The sequence below is a fragment of the Galleria mellonella genome, unplaced genomic scaffold (genome assembly GCF_026898425.1).
Source record: "Galleria mellonella isolate WM207_F2 unplaced genomic scaffold, CSIRO_AGI_GalMel_v1 utg143, whole genome shotgun sequence".
In the NCBI taxonomy this organism is placed as follows: Eukaryota; Metazoa; Arthropoda; class Insecta; order Lepidoptera; family Pyralidae; genus Galleria; species Galleria mellonella.
The window spans coordinates 2,176,666-2,197,108 of record NW_026441997.1 but is presented as its reverse complement, the minus strand read 5'-3'; the positions used below and the strand labels follow the sequence as shown (position 1 = coordinate 2,197,108).

The 20,443-nt window shown below is 30.1% G+C and overlaps 1 protein-coding gene across 2 annotated transcripts in view; it reads left to right on the top strand.

Moving 5' to 3' along the window:
- The first annotated feature begins 250 nt into the window (after positions 1-250).
- Positions 251-20,443, top strand: part of LOC113516882 (annulin) — a 29,524-nt gene continuing 9,331 nt past the window's right edge. The window contains exons 1-8 of one of the 2 annotated variants that reach the window (XM_052903631.1): positions 251-794; positions 9,190-9,414; positions 9,495-9,773; positions 9,973-10,124; positions 10,243-10,474; positions 17,484-17,644; positions 19,361-19,546; positions 20,184-20,294. In XM_052903631.1, the coding sequence (XP_052759591.1) occupies positions 671-794; positions 9,190-9,414; positions 9,495-9,773; positions 9,973-10,124; positions 10,243-10,474; positions 17,484-17,644; positions 19,361-19,546; positions 20,184-20,294 (1,470 nt within the window). In that variant the 5' untranslated portion in view covers positions 251-670. Of the gene's footprint in view, positions 795-8,066; positions 8,345-9,189; positions 9,415-9,494; positions 9,774-9,972; positions 10,125-10,242; positions 10,475-17,483; positions 17,645-19,360; positions 19,547-20,183; positions 20,295-20,443 lie in introns of those variants that run through there. The other variant, XM_052903632.1, reaches the window with a different exon arrangement.

Below are 20,443 nucleotides of genomic sequence, written 5' to 3'. Positions count from 1 at the left end.
GTAAGTTGTGTATTATTCCTTTAAAGTCGAGGTAAATCACATACCATTGGAATGACTCGTTTGATTCAAAGAAGGTACTCTACGTCAAAGTTCAATCTCTCCTTTGAGGGTCACTGCGTATACGCAAGGGTCGTATCATACTCGGTATATGAGTAACTATACGTGACTAATTTTATTAGTATTATATGTCACTTTTTGATTCGTGTCATCAGGTTTAAGAATGCCCCAGAGTTGTAACCTCAAGATAACAGGTCGTCACTACTAGTGACTGGGGAGTCGAGGTTTTAACGCAGACAAATCAATCGCGCGTAAAAGTGCGCACGCGACGAACGAACTTGTTCGTCGAAATATTAAAATAAAACGAAATATAGTGTATAAGACCTCGTTGCAAATAGATTTTTAGTGATTATAAAAACAATATTAGTAGCGATACAGTTATAATAAATGATCTTTGTATAAATTGTGCAACAGCTGATCGCTCGCTCTGTTTACATTGTTACAAACTGTTCAAACTTTCGTATTGGAATTCGGTATTGGATATGATCTAATCGCGTAGAATATATACATATAATATATTTATTAGTGTGGTAATTGGTGCTAAGTGATTTGTAGTATTTTGGAATATCCGCTGGATATATGTGTTACGAAGTTATAAATTGACATCGGTGCAATGGGTGCCGTCAAGAGCAAGTTTTCAAACTGGTTTTCGAGATGCACATGTTGCAAGGGCTCAAGATCGAATTCGTACGATCTCAATGATCTGCCGCGACCGCGACAATTGAACATCACGGACGGTAGGTCAAGGTCAACTTTGAATATAATTATGTTAATTAAATGTAAATATTTCGACCAGTCGGCTCGGATGATGTAATTTGAGTTTACTAAAATATTTAAAAATTTTATACTTGGAATATACAGTTTTTTTGCATAAAATTCAATTAAAACTAGCACAATAGGTATTATATTATTTCCATTAGTTTTAGTCTTAAACGATTGGATACATTATTACTTTATGGGTTTTAATATACCAAAGGAGCTAGTAGTCAATTCAAATAAATACACTAGAAACATAAGTATTAAAGTCACAACACGTAATTATTCATTAATAAAATAAACGTAGTTTATATGTACTCATAAAAATAAAATTTCTTTTTAATTAGTATATTCAAAGAAACTTGACATATGAATCATTATACTAACAGTTAATTTCTTTGTACTGCCTCATATATCGACATAAATCAAAGAGCTCTTAAGAAATGGGTCAAAGACATAAAGAGGAAACACATCTCATCGTTTATTCATCTTGAGACGTCTATCTAAAAATATCTAATATTATTAACACAGTATAAAGATTTCCTTACGTTGAGTTATTACATTATATATTATCATATTATGATTGAAATTAAAGTTCTTCAATTATTTAGTTCATATCTTTATATCGCTCTATAATATTTAAGAAAAAATACAGCTTCTTTGAAAGAGATATTCTATGTTACAAATACATCCAAATTTTGAGCTAGTAACCAATGTTACAGTCACTATGAATTCTATTTTATAGGAGTATATTTGTACCTATACGTATTAAGTATCTGGTTTAAGGATTTTACTAATTTATTGTACTAAATCTGCACTTATAGCATTTCAATTTATATTAATGACTCATTTTAATGGAAAGATAAGATGAATCAATAACTGTATTGAAGCAAGGTGTAGAAGGGGAAAAATAAAAAAATAAAAAATTACACATTTTGAACTTTTAATATTTAGTGTCAAAATTAGATATTGAAACAATCTCCACTGCTTATTTTTCTGGTTCTCCTGGAATAACTGTTTCCTTTATTTATTTAATTAAATAAACAGATGTAGTTGTAGGTGAAAAGACTCGCTGAAAATCATAGTGAGTGGAAAGAGCTCCACCGACAAGAGCGCAGATCTGAAATAGGAATTAATGAATGAAACAGACACGATTATAAATTTCATGTTAGAGTATCTTTAATTTATTTTATTCTTTGTTTATATATATATATATATATATATATATATATATATATATATATATATATATATATATATATATATATCCAAATTATTCATTGTCAAAATCAAACACGAAGTTAATTTTCGCAATGCAATTTGTCATCTTTCATTGTGATATGAAGAACAGATTGGCTTGGAATGTTTGTATTAGCAATTAGTAGGGTGTACGTGAGTATGCATGGTCAGTCCATTGAGACCTTCGTACTCGAACGTTACTATTTGTAAACTGGTTTACACTTTGCATATATTATTTTGGCGACTTTGTAGTAATAGGTACATTTAGTTACTGCTATATCTGTAGGCACTTCATTAGATATACAGTGAAATATTGAAATTAAGTTATTAGATTTTTATATAATAAATACAGTAATTTTTGGATGGTAACGTTATTTTAAAAACTCTGTTAAAAATTTTAATATTCGTAAATTATATTTTAAGTTTGTTTGAAAAGGACTGATTGATTATTTATTGGTAGATACTGACATAGCCAAAATTATTGAAGGAGTGTAGATATAGATTTTAATTTTTACCCAATTATTTTTTACATACCTAAACGTAATTTTACGTGTCTAGTCTATGTGAACATGATTTAAAATCATAACAAAACATAATACAATCATTAGAAGAATTATGAAAGTGGATGGAGCAAGAGATGTAAAGGTAGAGATGGTTGTTGGTTCTGTCTGTCGAGGGAGGGATAATAAGGTAATACATGGGATCGTTGTAAATATATATTTTTTTTATAATTAAAATTTACGTACTTAATCTTTAAAACGCGATAAACGTTACAGGTTTGATTTCTAAAAAATATTAAAACATTTAAATTGAGAATGAAACCATAATACCTAATGACTGCATGTGGTATTTAAAATTTATTATCATATCAGCCTTTAACTGTCCACTGCTGAATATAAACGGAGGTTTATCCCCCGAAGGGGTTTTGCCCGTAGTTGTCACGTCTGGCAGGTGGGTTACGACACTCATGGGTAAGGAAGGAGGAATATTTATTATTTTTTTATGTATTAGATAGGTGCGAGTTAATTATTCATTCATTAGCAAATTTATTTCCCTAGAAACTTACACAATGTAACGCATTACGCATTGTCGGTCAATTAGTATGCATAAGGATAATAGCCTCAGCCGGTTGTTAGTTCGCCATCTCTCCTCCTTAAGAGGGAAGATGTAAATTTTGTTTTAATAATTACTAGCGACCCGCACTGGCTTCACACGGGTGCACGTTACATCACATTACATTAGAAACCTATATATATAAAATAAATATTATGCATGTATTATACATATAAGGCTTCCTTTATCTATTAAAAAAACCGCATCAAAATCCGTTGCGTAGTTTTAAATGTCTAAGCATACATATGCACAGACAGACGGGAAGCGATTTTTTATGCAACTTAGAATGGCAAACAAGCTGACGGCCCACCTAATGGAAAGTAGTAACCGTCGCCTATAGACATGAGCAGTACCATGGACACAACAGAGTATACTGTTTCGCCCATGATACCCCCATGCGTTGCCATTCCTGAGGACTCAGGTGTTATTCCTCTGTACTTAGTAAATTCACGCCATATTCCACCCTTCAAACTGAAACACAGCCATACAAACACAACTGCTTCACGGTTGAAACACGAATGGGACAGAGGTACCCAAGCAATCGACTTTTGTATAAAGTCTGACTTTGTTTTATACTATGTAGTGATAAACTTTTTATTGTGTATAAACAAGACGTATATAAAGAATATAAAATAGACGTATACAGAATGTGCAAATACATATAAAAGGCAGCCTTATTGTTGAAAGCATTTTATTACAGAGAACCTAGCATCCTAATATGGTACCCCATGAAATGAAATTCAGAATTTTCAGACTCAATTTCGTATTTGCGTTCATACCGAAATTGGTCCAATAAATGGAGCTTAACGTTTAGTTCGTTATAAATCCTACCATAACAGTACAAAGAAACGATATTTTAATATTTTTTAAATTTAAAACGATATGTATTAAATAATTTTTTTTATTAAATTTGTGTTTCCTTTGGCCCCGAAATTTCGGAAAACATTTCATGGTAGGCCCTCTGGTATAAAGTAGTGGGTAAGTGCATAGTAAATACAGAAAAAATATATCTAAATAAAAACCATACTACACTTAATATTATTTATGCAATAATACTAGCATTTACCCGTGTCTTCGTCTACGTAAAAGGATATGTTCATTGATCGTAATAAAAAATAATCCTTTTCCATCTCATAAATTACGTACATATATTAGTACGTGTACACCAAGGTAACAAAGAAACAAATTCACTTTTACATTTAAAATATTAGTGAGGATGACTAAACTAAATAAATATACACAAACATAAATATATACATATGCAAATTGAATAAACCTATGTACATTATGTAGATATCTACTTATCATAAACGGTTAGTTCTAACATGAGTACTAAACCGAAGTTCACAATACTTTTCTCAAGGAACGTACCTAGTCGAAATACTTTATTTTAATATTCGATCTCGTAACATTTTTGCTAGAAAAAAAAAATGAGTTTTGGCATGAAAATTGTCTGGAAAGCGGAATATAATACATCCAAGTATGTAGCGATATTTATAAGGAATTTAAGGTATGTTTAATAAAGTAGAAGAAGGCTGTTTGTATTTATATTGTCTTGATTCTGTGTCCAAGGTTAACGAGAAACAACCGGCGCGCGTCGTCGACAACTAAAGCTGATAAACAAAGCTCCATTGAGTTTTTTTTTTTGGTTATGTAAAAACGGAACTTACGTCTTGTATTTACTGAGTACCTAGACATGTAACTTAGTTATTGTATTCAGACAAAAACCTTGATATTTAGGTTTATATTAATATTTTAAATATGAAGGTTTTTAGGGTCCCAAATTGCTGAAATGAAACTGTTATAATTCAATAATATCTCTTTGTCTATATTTTTAATAGGCAATGGTTAATTACAATTAATTATTAACAAGTACAAACAAGTTGAGAAGACAGATTCTCTAGTAGCGACACATGATTGGATAAGAGGGAGAGAATTGAATGAAAAAGAGATATTGAATGTGGCGCTAGGTTTTCCCATTTCATTTTGAGTCTTTCCTTTTACTCGTGTATTATATTATTGTGGTTTATTTTGACGATTATTGATAGCTAATTGTTTTCTGCGATTTTGTCCGCGTATGTACATTTCTATATAAAGAATTTTATTAAGTTATACTCTAACTTACCCATGTATCAAATTTGCTTAATTATTTATTATGACATTTTAAAAAGAATATTTCTCATTACGTCCTCGAACGCACGTTATTATTTAGATAATATTCATTTGATATTTTTTGACATGAATACCTCCTAAATAAATAAATAATAGAATCTTTATTGATTATAAAACAAGAATACTTGCATTGATCTTCTATTTTGTGTTCCAGCTGGTAAAACCGCACATCTGGCACCTGTTAGAATATTGTGAAAGCTATCAAATTAAAAATAAATATCTATTATTGCTGTTCTAAATACCAAATAGTAAAATATTTTGATAGTGGAGATATTTCGAGAACATTTAGGAAAACACCGATATATTATTATTTTTCATTATAAAAACATAAAATCGCGTATTTATAAGTTTCAGAAGGACTGATAGGTAATTTTATTGTATTTATCGTTCCTAGCAAAAAGATCTATATAATTAAAATCTACAAAAAAAAGATACGACTTTAATTGTGACAAAATCAGTTACTTTTATTTAAAAATTAAACTATTAAATTAATTAAAAAAAAATACTATGGGACCGATCTGTTAATATAGCCTTTCAGAAATATGAGGTAACAAACATAAAAAATTCAATTAAGAACCTTCTTCTTTTCAAAGTCGGTTAAAATACACAGATCACATCAGACACGGTACAAAATTGAGGTTATTCAAAAATTATTTCAAATACACATAAATTATTGACAGTATTTCATCAGAGTTTTTCAAATGTAAGTATAAGTGATAACAGGTTTACGTCGACTAAATCTGTCTTAAATAAAATAACCACGAATTTTCCATTTATGGACCTTATTAATTGTTGAATTGTACCATTTCCGTCAATTATAGACAACATTCAGATACAGATATTTTATATGCCATTAAAACAGGTTACATTTAGTTCATCATTTACATAATTTTGTTTTAATAAATAGATATAGGTACAATATATACTGACAACTAAAGATTAAATAATGTTGGCTTTATAATATATTCATTAATATGATAAAATGGATTATTAAAAAAAAATCTTTATAGTTCATTTAAATTTTATAGTAGCATTTGAGTTGTTTCTTTTGATAATCCATTGTACATTATTATCTTCAACGGTTTTCCCTATATTGCGGGTTTTGCTAGACTTTTACGTGGTATAAGAAGTTCTTTACTCTTTGTGTTATAGTTATAGATATCTCTCTTTTGTTTAATATTTTCTCAATAAATTTTTATATGTACAATAAATTTAATTTTACAGTTTTAGCACAAAGTTATTATAGTATTAGACAGCTAGGATTCGACTATACCGACCCGCACTTACATCAAGTCTGTCATAAGAATGTACAAAACAAAGATGCTTGCTAAGATAACCATTTATGAAGGTGAAACCTACGCGGATGACGACTGCAGGACTGTGTGGGAAAAATCTATTAAATGCTTATTATTTCAAGGCAATATATAGGTATATACCGGTATAGTTAACTTGTCTCCCACACATATAATTAATACTAAATATGGCGCATAATATTGTATGAAATACTGTATCGATTTAAAAAAAGAATTTTAAGATTTAGATATTATTGTAACTTAGAAATGTAGAAGATTTAAAAGAGGCTCAATTAATAACAATATTAATTGATTATATTTTGATTGTTGATGCTTGATGGAATTTTATATTCATCTTTAGAAGTGTTCTCAATTATAAAGAAGAACATCAATTGACCCACCAATTAACAAGCAGAGGTCAGAATGTCATTAATAAATGAATGAAGGACCATGATTGATCAAATGATCGAATTCGAGCATGTAGCATGTAAGCGAAGACAGTACAATTAATTTAGTGAAGAAATATTTTCTACATCGATACCTACTGTTCATTAAAACTGTCTCAATAGTATGGGCTTCTTGTTGAATAGATCGATAGCATTACGTTTCTAAGTGTAGGTCATTGAGATACATGTTTATTCTTGAAATTACTCTTACAAAAGATTTGTGAGAGTCAGGTGACAGTCAGACCTAGAGTTATAAACTATTTTGTTATTCAGAGTAATTATAACAGTTTTTCTGACTCACAGAAAACACGTCGAGTTTAAAAGTAGATAATAATTGTCTTGGCAGAATTGTAGTCTGATCACAAAGACCAGCTATTGGATTGGGGATTATTATCTATACATGTAACACAAGTAAAGAAGGAGAGAGAAGTGATCTCCTGTTCCCGTGAGAATAAAAAAAAATATGTATATATTTATATATAGGTATATTTAAGAAATATTTATTCAAAAATTCTAAGTTGTTACGTTAGTCGATTAGTTTTATGTATTCATAACATCCCATCGTGTCATCCGTTACATTAGCTTTGATTCCAGAAAATCAATCGAATATACAATGATACCTATTTAAAAAAATATAATGTAGACGTATGTTTTTCTTCATCATTAATACAATATACAATATTCAATGTCATTATACGAGTATGATTTATGTATCTATTCAGTTATAACGTTTTTATTAACGCCATTCATTCACAGAAGTAAACGGTGACAGATATGTAAGATATGTACCAGTTCATGACATAATGTTATATTTTCAATGATTAACATCTTTGGGCATGCTTTGAGACTATTGACTATGACATGACTAATGTAGAGTAACCTTGGTTTCTTCAATGATAGATTCTATTTCCTAGTAACGGGAGAAGCTTTTCAAATCTTGTTGACTCTATGACATCATTATTGTGTTGGTGGTAGTGCAGACAGTTTACCATGGCTGGAGTCCACAGTTCTCGGCGGTATGTAAAAAGTACCACACGCCTTCGAAACGTTTGATAAATCAATTAGCGTATTACAATCTGACTCGAATATCGACCTATATTATAAAATGTTAGTGAGACAATGAATAGTCATTTGGTGGATTTTTTTTAATGAAATTTAGTGAGAGTTGGTGAACAAAAATTAAGTTTGTAGCCATGGAATATGTTAAAAGTTTATGGAGGCATTTTTTCGGGAGACGCCAGAAATATATTATAGTGCCATTTCAACCAGGTAATGCATTATAATAGACAATTTGATACACATTCTTTGTTACTTTAACTTGTTGAATAAATGTTCCTGGATATACCATACATATTTTAAAAAATACTGTTTATGATTATTTTACCATACCATAGCAATATATGTATTTGAGCACAGGCCACTCTTAGTTCCCATTATTTAGTTGTGTATATTTTATTATAAATATTACTATCTGTATGTAATAAAAAAAAAATTTAATATAATAACAATTTATTGTAATAATAAAAATAAATGCAGATCAATAAAAATCTAGGATGAAAACAATTGTTATTTTCGAAGATTGACATTTTGGCCCGCATCCAAATAGGTACTCGCATCACTTTCATTTTAGTTTAAGCGATGACTAATGTTATTCCAATGTGAGTGAATAAATTTAATATTGCGGGTTCGATTCCCGCACAATACAAATATTTGTATTTATGAGTATGACTGTTTGTATTGGTTTAGGTGTTTTTTTATGTATTTATAAACAAAAAAAAAATTATCTAAGCCTGACTATTAGTTGTCTAATACCCATAGTAAAATATTTGATTAGTTTGTGATTAGAAGGCTCTGTGTAATATGTCCAATGGAATTTATTTATTATAAAAGATAGTTATGGTATAATCATTGTTACACACATACACGTATACAAATATATGTATAACTTACAAAACGCAATGATATACGTAAAAGGGAATTAAAGAGCATCTATATCTAGATCTAAAAAACTGCCTAACACGTATGTAAGCATATCCAGTAATATTGCATAATGTATTAAGTAGCTGTATACTATTCTTCTAATTAAACGATAACTGTCTCCTTTGTTTATTCAGATGTTGACTATGGAACCAAACAAGGCGTGCTCGCTGTTCAAGGCATCGATTTTTGCATCGAAACTAATGGCGAGGATCATCATACAAGTAAATTTAACCTGATGACAAGGAATGTCGACAGGTGTCTAGTCATTCGACGAGGTCAAGCGTTCAAATTGGATCTGCTGTTAAACAGACCATATGACGCTAACAAAGATGCTCTTTCCTTTATATTTTACGTTGCAGGTAAAAATAGAAGTCGGTCAGTTGGTATATTGAATTAAATAATTTTTGGGTTAAGTTTAAGAAGGTTTTGTTTTTTACAGATGTGGTAAAGCGAGGACCGTCCGATGACTCATCAGCGGCAGTTCCTTTGCTGGAAAAAGGATCTGAAATTGTTGGAGGGTGGAATGTGGTCTACGAAGGTCAAATGGATTCTCATTTGATGGTGGCAGTGACCGCAGCAGCTGATTGCATTGTCGCTGCATGGCGAATTGATATCGACACAAAAATCAGTGGAGGCGGTTCATTAAGTTACACACACCCTCAACCTATTTACATACTCTTTAATCCATGGTGTTTGAATGACAGCGTATATATGCCAGGTGACTAGAGTTTTTTTTTTGTTAGGTACTGGGAGGGTAAATGAGCTCATGACCCAGCAGATAAAAAATGTTAAAACATATCACGGATATCATTATGTCACATTAGGATGATTCATCATGAGACTCATAAGGTCATGTTTTTTATAAGATTGTGGTCAAGTTGTTATTACGGTTAATAATAAAAAATATTTTGTTATAGGCCATAGTCATCGAGAAGAATATGTTCAGGAAGATGGTGGACTAATGTATAGAGGCGTATATAATCGTATAAAACCCACGCCGTGGAACTATGCACAATACGAGAAGGATATTCTGGATTGCGCTTTATATCTAGTCAGGGATGTCGGAAAAGTAAGTTATTAGAAGATTGGCAATTTCTTCATTATAATATATTTAAATATTAGATTTTTCCTATTATTTTATTTTAAAACTTTATTTCAATTTTAATAATTTTAATATTTTAAATCAGGTAAAAGGGCGCGCAAGAAGCGATCCCATTAAAATAGTTCGGGCCTTATCAGCAGCTATAAATGTACAAGATGATAATGGAGTTCTGCTTGGAAACTGGAGTAGTGACTTTGGTGGAGGTACGAGCCCATTGAAATGGGTCGGTTCATTGATGATATTGCAGAAGTACTACGAGAAGAAGAAGCCTGTGAAGTATGCCCAATGTTGGGTTTACGCAGGGGTTCTGACCACTGGTAAGTTTAATGTTATTGTAAATCTTGAAATTATCTTTTATATGGTTTTCGAATGTATATTTTTTTTTTAGATATAATTTGAATAGTAATATAATAATATTTAATCAGAATAATGCCATTCAGCAGTATCCCTCTTAAAATGTCACCAAAAGTCTAAATGCGGTTGCCAATCCACTTACTAAACCTGGAAACTACTGGCAATATTTCCCTTATAGGAAAGACCTATGTTCAGCAGTCAACAGTTAATGATTGGTATAAAAAATAATAGAATAGAATAGAATAGAATAGAAATCATTTATTCAAATAAACTTACATTGAAGCACTTTTGAAAAGTCATTACATTTTTTTTTTAATTTACCGCTCGTTCGGAAAGCTGTCTCATCACAAGAAGAACGAGCAAGAAACTTGCGTGATGCTCTTTTAAATAATTTTATTATTATTTTACATTTTTAAGTTTAATTGTGTGAATACAAACCACCAATTAGCACTAATTCAATTAAATACTCAAAAAGAAAAAAAAATTGAATACATAACCAACTGGTTAAACAATTAATAAGAGGAAATCAGTCATAGTGATTAGAGCAGACCAGTCCCTACAAGCAGCACCCGTTCACGAGTATGACGGATGAGCCAGCCATCACTGCGCTCGACCATATTTTAGGGATAATGACCCGGCCCACCACGCCGCCACAAGTCTGGACATTTTAGTGAGCATGACTACTCAAAACACTAGACCACGTCAAAGCTACTCACAATTGCCATCTGATAGTTATAGTATTCACATTTTACATAAGAATGCATGCGGCAATTAATACAAAAAACCGCTACGCTTTCATATTTCTAAAATTAATCAATTAAATCAAGAAAGCAATGAGAAAATAAAATTATAACGTTGTATGCTAATAAACTAATTATTTACTTGATATGTTGTCATCTATGAATTCGTCTATCCTGTAATAGGCTTTCTTACATAAAAATTGTTTAATATAAGATTTGAATTGCCTCTCTGTCAGATTTAATGCAGATTCCGGCAGTTTATTATAAAATCTTATGCAATTACCATAGAATGAATTACTGATTTTGTGCAGACGGCATTTAGGTAAAATAAGCTTATTTATATTGCGTAAGTTTCTACTTGTACAGTCTTTGAGTTTTTTAAAACTCGCTAAGTTCTTCCGTGTATACATAATATTTTCATAAATGTATTGTGAAGTAACTGTGAGGATATTTGAGTCTTTAAAGCACTGACGTAATGACTCTCTCGAACCCATACCATAAATAGAACGTATGGCTCTCTTTTGTAAAACAAATATAGTATTTATATCGGCTGCTTTACCCCACAGCAGTATGCCATAAGACATTATGCTATGGAAATAACTAAAATATACAAGTTTAGCCGTCGCCACGTCTGTTAATTGCCTAATTCTTCTAATTGCATATGCAGCAGAACTGAGTCTACTGGCCAATTTTGAAATATGGGGCCCCCATTGTAATTTCGAGTCCACTGTTATACCTAAAAAAACTGTATCATTAACAAAATTTACTATTTCGTCATTAAGCAATAACTGTGTATTTATTAGTCTTACATTAGGAAGTGTAAATTTTATACACTTTGTTTTGCTGGAATTTAATAATAGGTTATTACATGTAAACCAATTTAATATTGCAGACATAGCACAATTTACATCGTCTAATTGATTACTTTGACGTCCAATTTTAAACACTAACGAAGTATCATCCGCAAACAGCACTATATCTGCAATTTTCTCTACCATAAAGGGAAGGTCATTTATGTAGATTAAAAAGAGAAAGGGGCCTAAGATTGACCCTTGTGGAACGCCCATCTTAATATTAGCTCCCTTAGATTTTACACCGTCAATATCTACAGTTTGAACCCTATCCTCTAAATAAGTTCTCATTAATTTTAGATCATTATCTCTTATACCATAATGTTCGAGCTTGTACAAAAGCGTTTTATGATCCACACAATCAAATGCCTTTGATAGGTCACAAAAAACTCCGAGTGCATCCTGTGACCTCTCCCAAGATTCGAAAATATGTGTCATTAGCGCAACACCTGCGTCAGTGGTAGACTTGCCGGCGGTGAAACCATATTGCTGACTGTGAAGCAGTCCGTTAACCCTGAAGTGATGTAACATTTGATTTAACATTATCTTTTCAAACACCTTACTTAGAACTGGCAAAATAGATATAGGTCTATAGTTCCCTGGCTCAAATTTATCTCCTGATTTAAATAGTGGGATTAATTTGCTAAATTTCATTAAATGTGGAAAAACGCCATTATCAATACATTTATTAAAAATAGTGGCTAGATATGGAGCAACAATATCTATGAAAGAACTAACTACTTTTACAGACATGCCCCAAAGGTCTTCCGTATTTTTTAAATTTAGCTGTTTGAATATTTTTATGATATGAAAGGGGCTAACATGTGAAAATTTAAATCTTAAAGAACAACAACCGATATTAGTCTCTAGTAATTTTTTTGCTCGAGATTGAGATGAGTCCAGAGAAGATGTAATATCAATCGGAATATTAGCAAAAAAATCTTCAAAAATATTAACTACATCTTTTGTTGTTGTTATTAATTTATTATCATAATTTAATGTAAATTGATTACAGGCTATTTTAGATCTTCCAGTTTCTTTATTTATAATGCTCCAGATGGTTTTAATTTTGTCAGAAGACTGCTTAATTTGTTTATTAAAATAATTAGACTTAGCCATAATACAAACTTTTTTAAAAATTTTAGAATAATTTTTTACATAAGTGGTGAATTTGTCATCAAATCGATATTTTTTTTGATCGTATAAATCAAACAAAATATTTCTACTTTTAAGTATTCCTACTGTTGCCCATTCCGTGAATTTAGATTTAACATGAACTTCTTTTTTCTTGAAAAATTGTTCATATTCTCCGGATAAAATATTAATTAGCTTGGTGTAAAGATAATCAGGATTATTACTAGATTGTAACAGCAAATCCAATTTATTTTTAATCGCGCTTTTGTATTTATTAATATTGTAAACGTTTATTTGTCTTTTTGATTTTTTATTATTGTTGACTTTATTGATTTGACTGCTAAACTTAACAACTTGACCACAGTGATCTGAAGGAAGTTTATTTATTATGAATTTTTCTGTATACTCGCAGTTACAAAAAACATTGTCAAGACAAGTAGCAGACGTGGCAGTTACACGAGTGGGTTCATGAAAGACATGACATAAATCAAATGACTGAAATAAACTAATAATTTTTGTACATGTGGGTGTGTTACAAAGAATATCAACGTTAAAATCTCCACATACAATAATTTTTTTAATACTATTAAATACTTTTTTTAAAATATCCTCCATCACCCCTTCAAAAACATTGTAATCACTATTAGGAGGCCTGTACACACATATAAGGATATAATTTTCTAGTTCTATACAAGATAATTCTATACAACACTCAATAGAAAGTCTAACAATGTCAGCACGTTCCTTTACTTTAATATTATTTCTTGCAATTATCATAGACCCGCCTCTGTTAACTGACTTTCTATTGAAGCAGCTGACAACGTTATAATTATTTAAATTGAACATCATATTGCTTTCTTTAAGCCAATGTTCTGTGAAACAGACAATATCAATATTATACTTTTCTAAAAATAATTGTATAATTAACTCGCTGCCGGGAAAACTTTGTATGTTCTGATGAACAATTATTAATTCTGATTGCTTTCCCTTTGTCTTTGTGAGCAGTTTAAATCTGCAGTCATAGTACTTATGTCACAAATATTAATAGAATTATCTGTTATGTCAGCATTTTTATGTTTAAGTTTACCATGTAAACTGTTCATGTAGTCAATATTATAAGCCACTAAAGTGGCTATTTTATTTTTAGATGATTTAGAAAGATACATTGTATCTTTTGTCAAATAAAAATCACTAATAAAACTATTAGTATCAAAAAATGTCAAAATGTCACTATGACGACATGTCAATGTATGTAATAAGTTATTCAGGTAATGTACCTTACTGTTAATTTTTTTATGAAGATGTCTATTTGTGTAAGGAAAAGCGCACAATACAATCTTATACACATTTAATTGTAATAAATATTCAATTCCTTTAATTACATCCTGCCTATTTAATTGAATACTATTACCAAAAAATAACACAATTGTGGTCATATTGTTCATTTTCGTAGACTTAATTTTATTTATTATTTGTGTAAATGATGCTTCTGGCATGCAGTAGTGTAATAAATCACCCTTAAGATGATACTTCAATATAGACCCAAAGTTACAGCCTATTCTGTCAGAGAACACCATTGTGCTACTCTTAGGGTTACAGTCACTGGCACAAACACCCTGAACTTCATTTTCCAGCACAGTTACAACTGAATTATTATTTGATATATTTGTGTGATTACATGTACAATGCTTAGTCAACGACTCAAAACGGTCAGCATTGTATTTACTGACATCAATCAGATCATCCATTGCTAAAATATGCTCCTGGATTTGTTTCTGAGAGATAATATACTTTGTATTTAAATCATGAAGCGAAGATTCTAAACTATTGATTTTTGAAGTTAGGTAGTCTGTATCAATGTCATATAACTTTTGGCTTTCCACTAACTTATTATTACACTTATTAATGTAATTATGCAATTTTAAATTATTCAAAGTGGTTTTTTTCAATAATTGTCCCTTTTTGCAACGCTTATTTAATATATTCCGATTCTTAATTATAAACTTTTTTAGTTTTAAATATTTTTTAAATTTATTATTACTCAACATACAAATATTACTGTTATAGTTGCCTAATTTAGGTGATGTATCACTAGTAAGGTCAATTACAACAGGATGGGTGCATGGAACTGTAGTAGAAGGAGGCACACAGTCAACACTAATAAGTTCCTCATATAAATTACTAATCTCATTACTTTGTCGAGATTCCAATCTTGTGTCTAGATCATTGATTTTAGAATATGCCTGCTTTAACTCAAGTTCCAATTCAGTGATACGCCTCAAGGCTTGCTCATGAGTGTCACTACATTGATGAAAGCTACTTATTAGTTCTTGAAGCTGATCCCGCTGCTCAATAACTTCCTGATGGCTATTATGAAGTTCTGACAATTCTGATTTTAATTGGGTATTTTTATTTATAATTTTTAAAATTTCATCTTCACTCTCTTCTCTCTCCCTGATCAACTTGTCACTGAGATCTTTGGATGCCTGAAGTTCTTGTAGGGCCACTTTAAGCTTCATCTCTGTCTGCCGTGCAGTTGTGGAACGGGTAGATAGTGACATTATTGAATATATGAATAGTTACTAGGGAGAGTGAAGTGAGTTATTTCTAAAAAAAGTATCACAACGAGAACAGCAACTGAACCTTACTTATTTTATGTGTTAAAATTTTGAATAATTTTTGTTAGGTATATTTATACGACCTATATTTTACAAGATTAAGTAAATGGAATTAGATTGTGCTCCTTTCCTTCAAATTACATTAATATAAAACATAAAATTACTTACAATATATTTTGTGGGTATATTTTTTCCTTCGACGTACGCAACAACTGAACTTCACAATTATTAATATCAATTTAACTTGATGTGAATATTTTCTATAAAACTTGTATATATTATGAAATTCTTTGAATAAGTCCAACAAATAGTTATAAAATAGTTTTAAAATTAGTTGTTTACCAACGAAAGAAGTTTGACAGATGGCCGGTGCACTATTTTAATGTCGATTTTTGCAAATAATACACTACCAAATTGTACACAAACAACAATCGACACTTATTGCACTATTATATCACTAATAACGATGTCGAAAATATAATATTCGTGTGATAGACTATTAAAAATTATTTATTTATTACGGCCAGCTGAAAATGACAACTGTCGTTGGTGTTGCTAGTCGAAGAAAAAATAATAATGCTATTCTAAGTATCATAAAAACAGATATACATTAGTGAGAAATAAAATATTCTTGAACTGCGTGGGTTGCATCCGAAAACATAAAACATTTTTAGTAGGTACTGCGAGATAAATGTACACAATAAATTATAGAAATTAGAAAATACCGTGGCGATATACTGCAATGATGAAGGATTTTTTTATGTAATTTAAAAGTGCAAACAAGCTGATGTCCTACCTAATGCATGGTGGTAACCGGCGCCTATAGACATGAATAGTGTTGCCTCATGGTAGATATATATTAATTAGAGAAGAATTTACTCATGTGGTAATTACTAAATTACTTAATGTTGTCGTCATATTGCTTTTCAAATTTAAAATGTATAATTATTATTTAAGGTAATTTCAAAATTTGTTACTATTTCAAAAATAATATTAGATTTTACGGCATTGCCATTTTTAGTTACGTTATGTCACCGTTTTGTTTATAAGCAACATTAATTATGCAAATTAATTTACCTTTTAAAAGGAGTGTAGGTACGTAAATATATGTATAATTAAGACAACGTAAATGTCGATACAGCATCATTCACTCTATCCATGACATCATTGGTCAGTACTTCCAAGTAGTAATAGGACTCGAGATTAATGATCAAAAGAATATGGTCAAAATTTTAAATTGCGGAATGATTTTACACATAGATAGATATAGCATGTATATATATATATATATATATATATATATATATATATATATATATATATATATATATATATATATATATATATATATATATATATATATATATATATATATATATATATATATATATTCTGCATATTCTGTATATTCTACATAACATTTTGCCTGAAATTGAAAAGAGTTTAAGTGATTATATTTCTTTCTGAATTTTGATGTAATATTTACATCGAAAAAGTCGGTAGAAAAGCCTACAATATGCACAAGGTTTTTTTCCCGTTTCTAATAAATTAATATACCGAAGGTTATAGTTAGCACACATTGACTAATCAAGTATTACTATAAATTCAATAATAATGAATTTTTATTAGTTTGCAGAGCCTTAGGTATCCCATGCAGACCAGTGAGTGGCTATGATGTAGCACATGACAGTCAAGGCAGTCTAACCATAGATATAATCATGGATGAAGATGGAAATACAATGGAAGACTTTACGAGAGATTCAGTTTGGAATTATCATGTCTGGAATGAGGTAAGTTCTACTCTTCTCAAACAAATTTAGGACTCAATCAAACAGTGTCAAATAATTTTTACTAGGTGTCATTATTTATTAAATATACTTAATATGAGCCCCTGAAAAAATAGTCTTCTAACTTTTTTATTGTGGCGGGGCTTTCAATAAAAATTAATACTTCGAAATTTGAAATACAACAAACAGCAATATTGTATATAAAAATAGGTGCCATTTTTCCCGTGTGCCAAGATTACTTTCAGGGACGTCTATCTGTATCTACATGCTGTACTACTAACTAATAAAATATAAATTATAATATACAGTAATGTATGTTTTTTCGAAAAAATTGGTTAGCAATATGGACTCTTTCGATTTTTTATGCAAAAAGTCAATTAATACGAGTAAAAACGTCTTAATCTCTTCTATATATATTTTTTTCTCAATAGTACAAATACACCCCCTTGAATCCTGTTGCTGGTGCCCAAGAATCGTGTAGTCGCTCCCGGCTTTTTCTAATACAGTTGTTAGTTGTTTGTAAATGTCAAAATAATTTAAACCACGTTTATGTCAATTATTATATGTTTATTTAATATTTAATTACGAGTATTATGGCCACTCACTTTTTATCTCATTATTGGAGAAGGTCTTTATTTTTTTAATTGAAAGATCACCATTCGCAGCAAGTCAAATGCGATAGTGTGATAACTTACAATAACAAGTACATAGTAATCTTATATTATATAAAATAGCTTATACTATTAAAATGCAAATGTGAATTCCATTCGTGATTCACTAAGAATAACTCAGATGTGGATCAAGTCACTAAGAATAGTTACATAGAGTGTTATTTAAGGTGACTAGTTCTTACTAAAGTGTAAGAACATCGATCAACAATAGTAACCGCAGCGTAAATTTAGACATTCCATAATGTAGCAGTAATCATTCGTACTGTATTTTAAGACGCATAGCATTTATTGCAATAATTTATTGACTTATTGTGTATTAAATGTGTGCAAACAAGTGTAATACACAAAATTATCTTTTCAGTTTAATATAGTTTTATTAAATATGTATGTAAAACTCAATCTATCACTGAGTAAGGTTTCTTTTCTTTAAAAAAATTATGTAGGTTTTACATAATTCTAAAATATCTTTTTAAAGATTCACTACACAATTTAGCTGTTCAGTTTATATGAATCGGTGTATCATATACCTATTATGATGATGATAATGATATTATTAGGATTTATACATACGTATTGCTTTCCAATGAACTGATAATATTTATCAATATTTTGTTAAAAAAAGGACTAATGGTAGGTATCAAAAATGTAATAATAAACATACCTAATAACGTTGATAATAATGTTCTTATGAAAGCTAAGTTATAAAAATAAAGATGACTAAATTTATACCAATTTATCAGCTAGCATAATATGTAATATTAAAAAAACTAGATTATTAGTTTTCGTATCATCATTCTCCTAAACCATATCTGTTTATAAAATAAGTACAAATCGACACTTTCATTTTTCATTTGTTTTTTTTTTTTATTCATACCAAATCGATTACATGATCTCAATTAAAAAAATTTGATATATCGGTTTCGGAATTTGGTTTAGGGGAATGTTGCTGAACTTCAAGAATTCATCAGGTTTTAGCTTTAACTTTTCATGGGATTACTAGCTGCTCATAAGGCCTTAATGAACAAAATGTTTTGCTTTTCTTGTTAAGGTATGGATGGACCGTCCCGACCTTGGATCCGAGTACAGTGGCTGGCAAGCTGTGGATGCAACACCTCAGGAGACTTCTGAGGACTTGTACCGATGTGGGCCTGCGTCTCTTCAGGCGGTACGCAACGGTGAGGTGCAGAGGGCGTACGATGCTCTCTACGTGTTCGCGGAGGTCAACGCTGATAAGGTTCATTATCATTATTATGATATCTCTTATTTATTGATGACTCATTGTATTACTGATACATGAATATTGTCATTATTTATCATCAGTCTATTTAAAATTTAACTCTACGAACATACTCTTCTCGGACTTTTTATTTTCATTTTTATTTTCAACTATGAGTATTAATACTTTTATAGGTACTTTGTGTAATTAGAGTTCTGAAATTATTAAATTAAAAGTATGCACATTATTTGAAAATATTCGATTAAAAACTAGCATTGATTGCAATAATATGCTAATTATATTCTATTTTATTAAATAAATCAGAGCCACGGATATATCCAATCTTTATTCTAGTACATTTCTCTGTTGATTCAAATTTATTTAATATCACATAACAAGACTCATTTTGTTAGTAAAATATTGAAAATTATATTTATAACTTTAAAATTAGTAGTTTAATATCTGGCCACAGAAAGACGTATTTCGAAACATTTAGACACGGGTTTAATTTTGCACTTGATATGAATTATTAGATATACAAACACAATAATATACAATTAAATAATATTTTGTATCTGATACTATAATAAAAAAATATCTAACATAGTTGTATTTCTTATTTAAATTAAAACCGAGCATAATTGTTTAATTTCAGGTATTATGGAAATACTCCGGAGAAATACAGCCATTGAAATTGCTTAAACGCGACACAGTTACAATTGGTCAATTTATATCAACTAAAGCCATTGGAAGTATGGACAGGGAGGTATGTTATCAATATATTTTGTTTATTTTATCAGTTTTCAAATGTTATAAAATTCACGCATGTTGAATTAATTAAATTCAATCGAATTAAATACAATATGATTAAAAGCCGTGTTTGACGAGATGTATGTATGGCAGTTCAACAAAAAG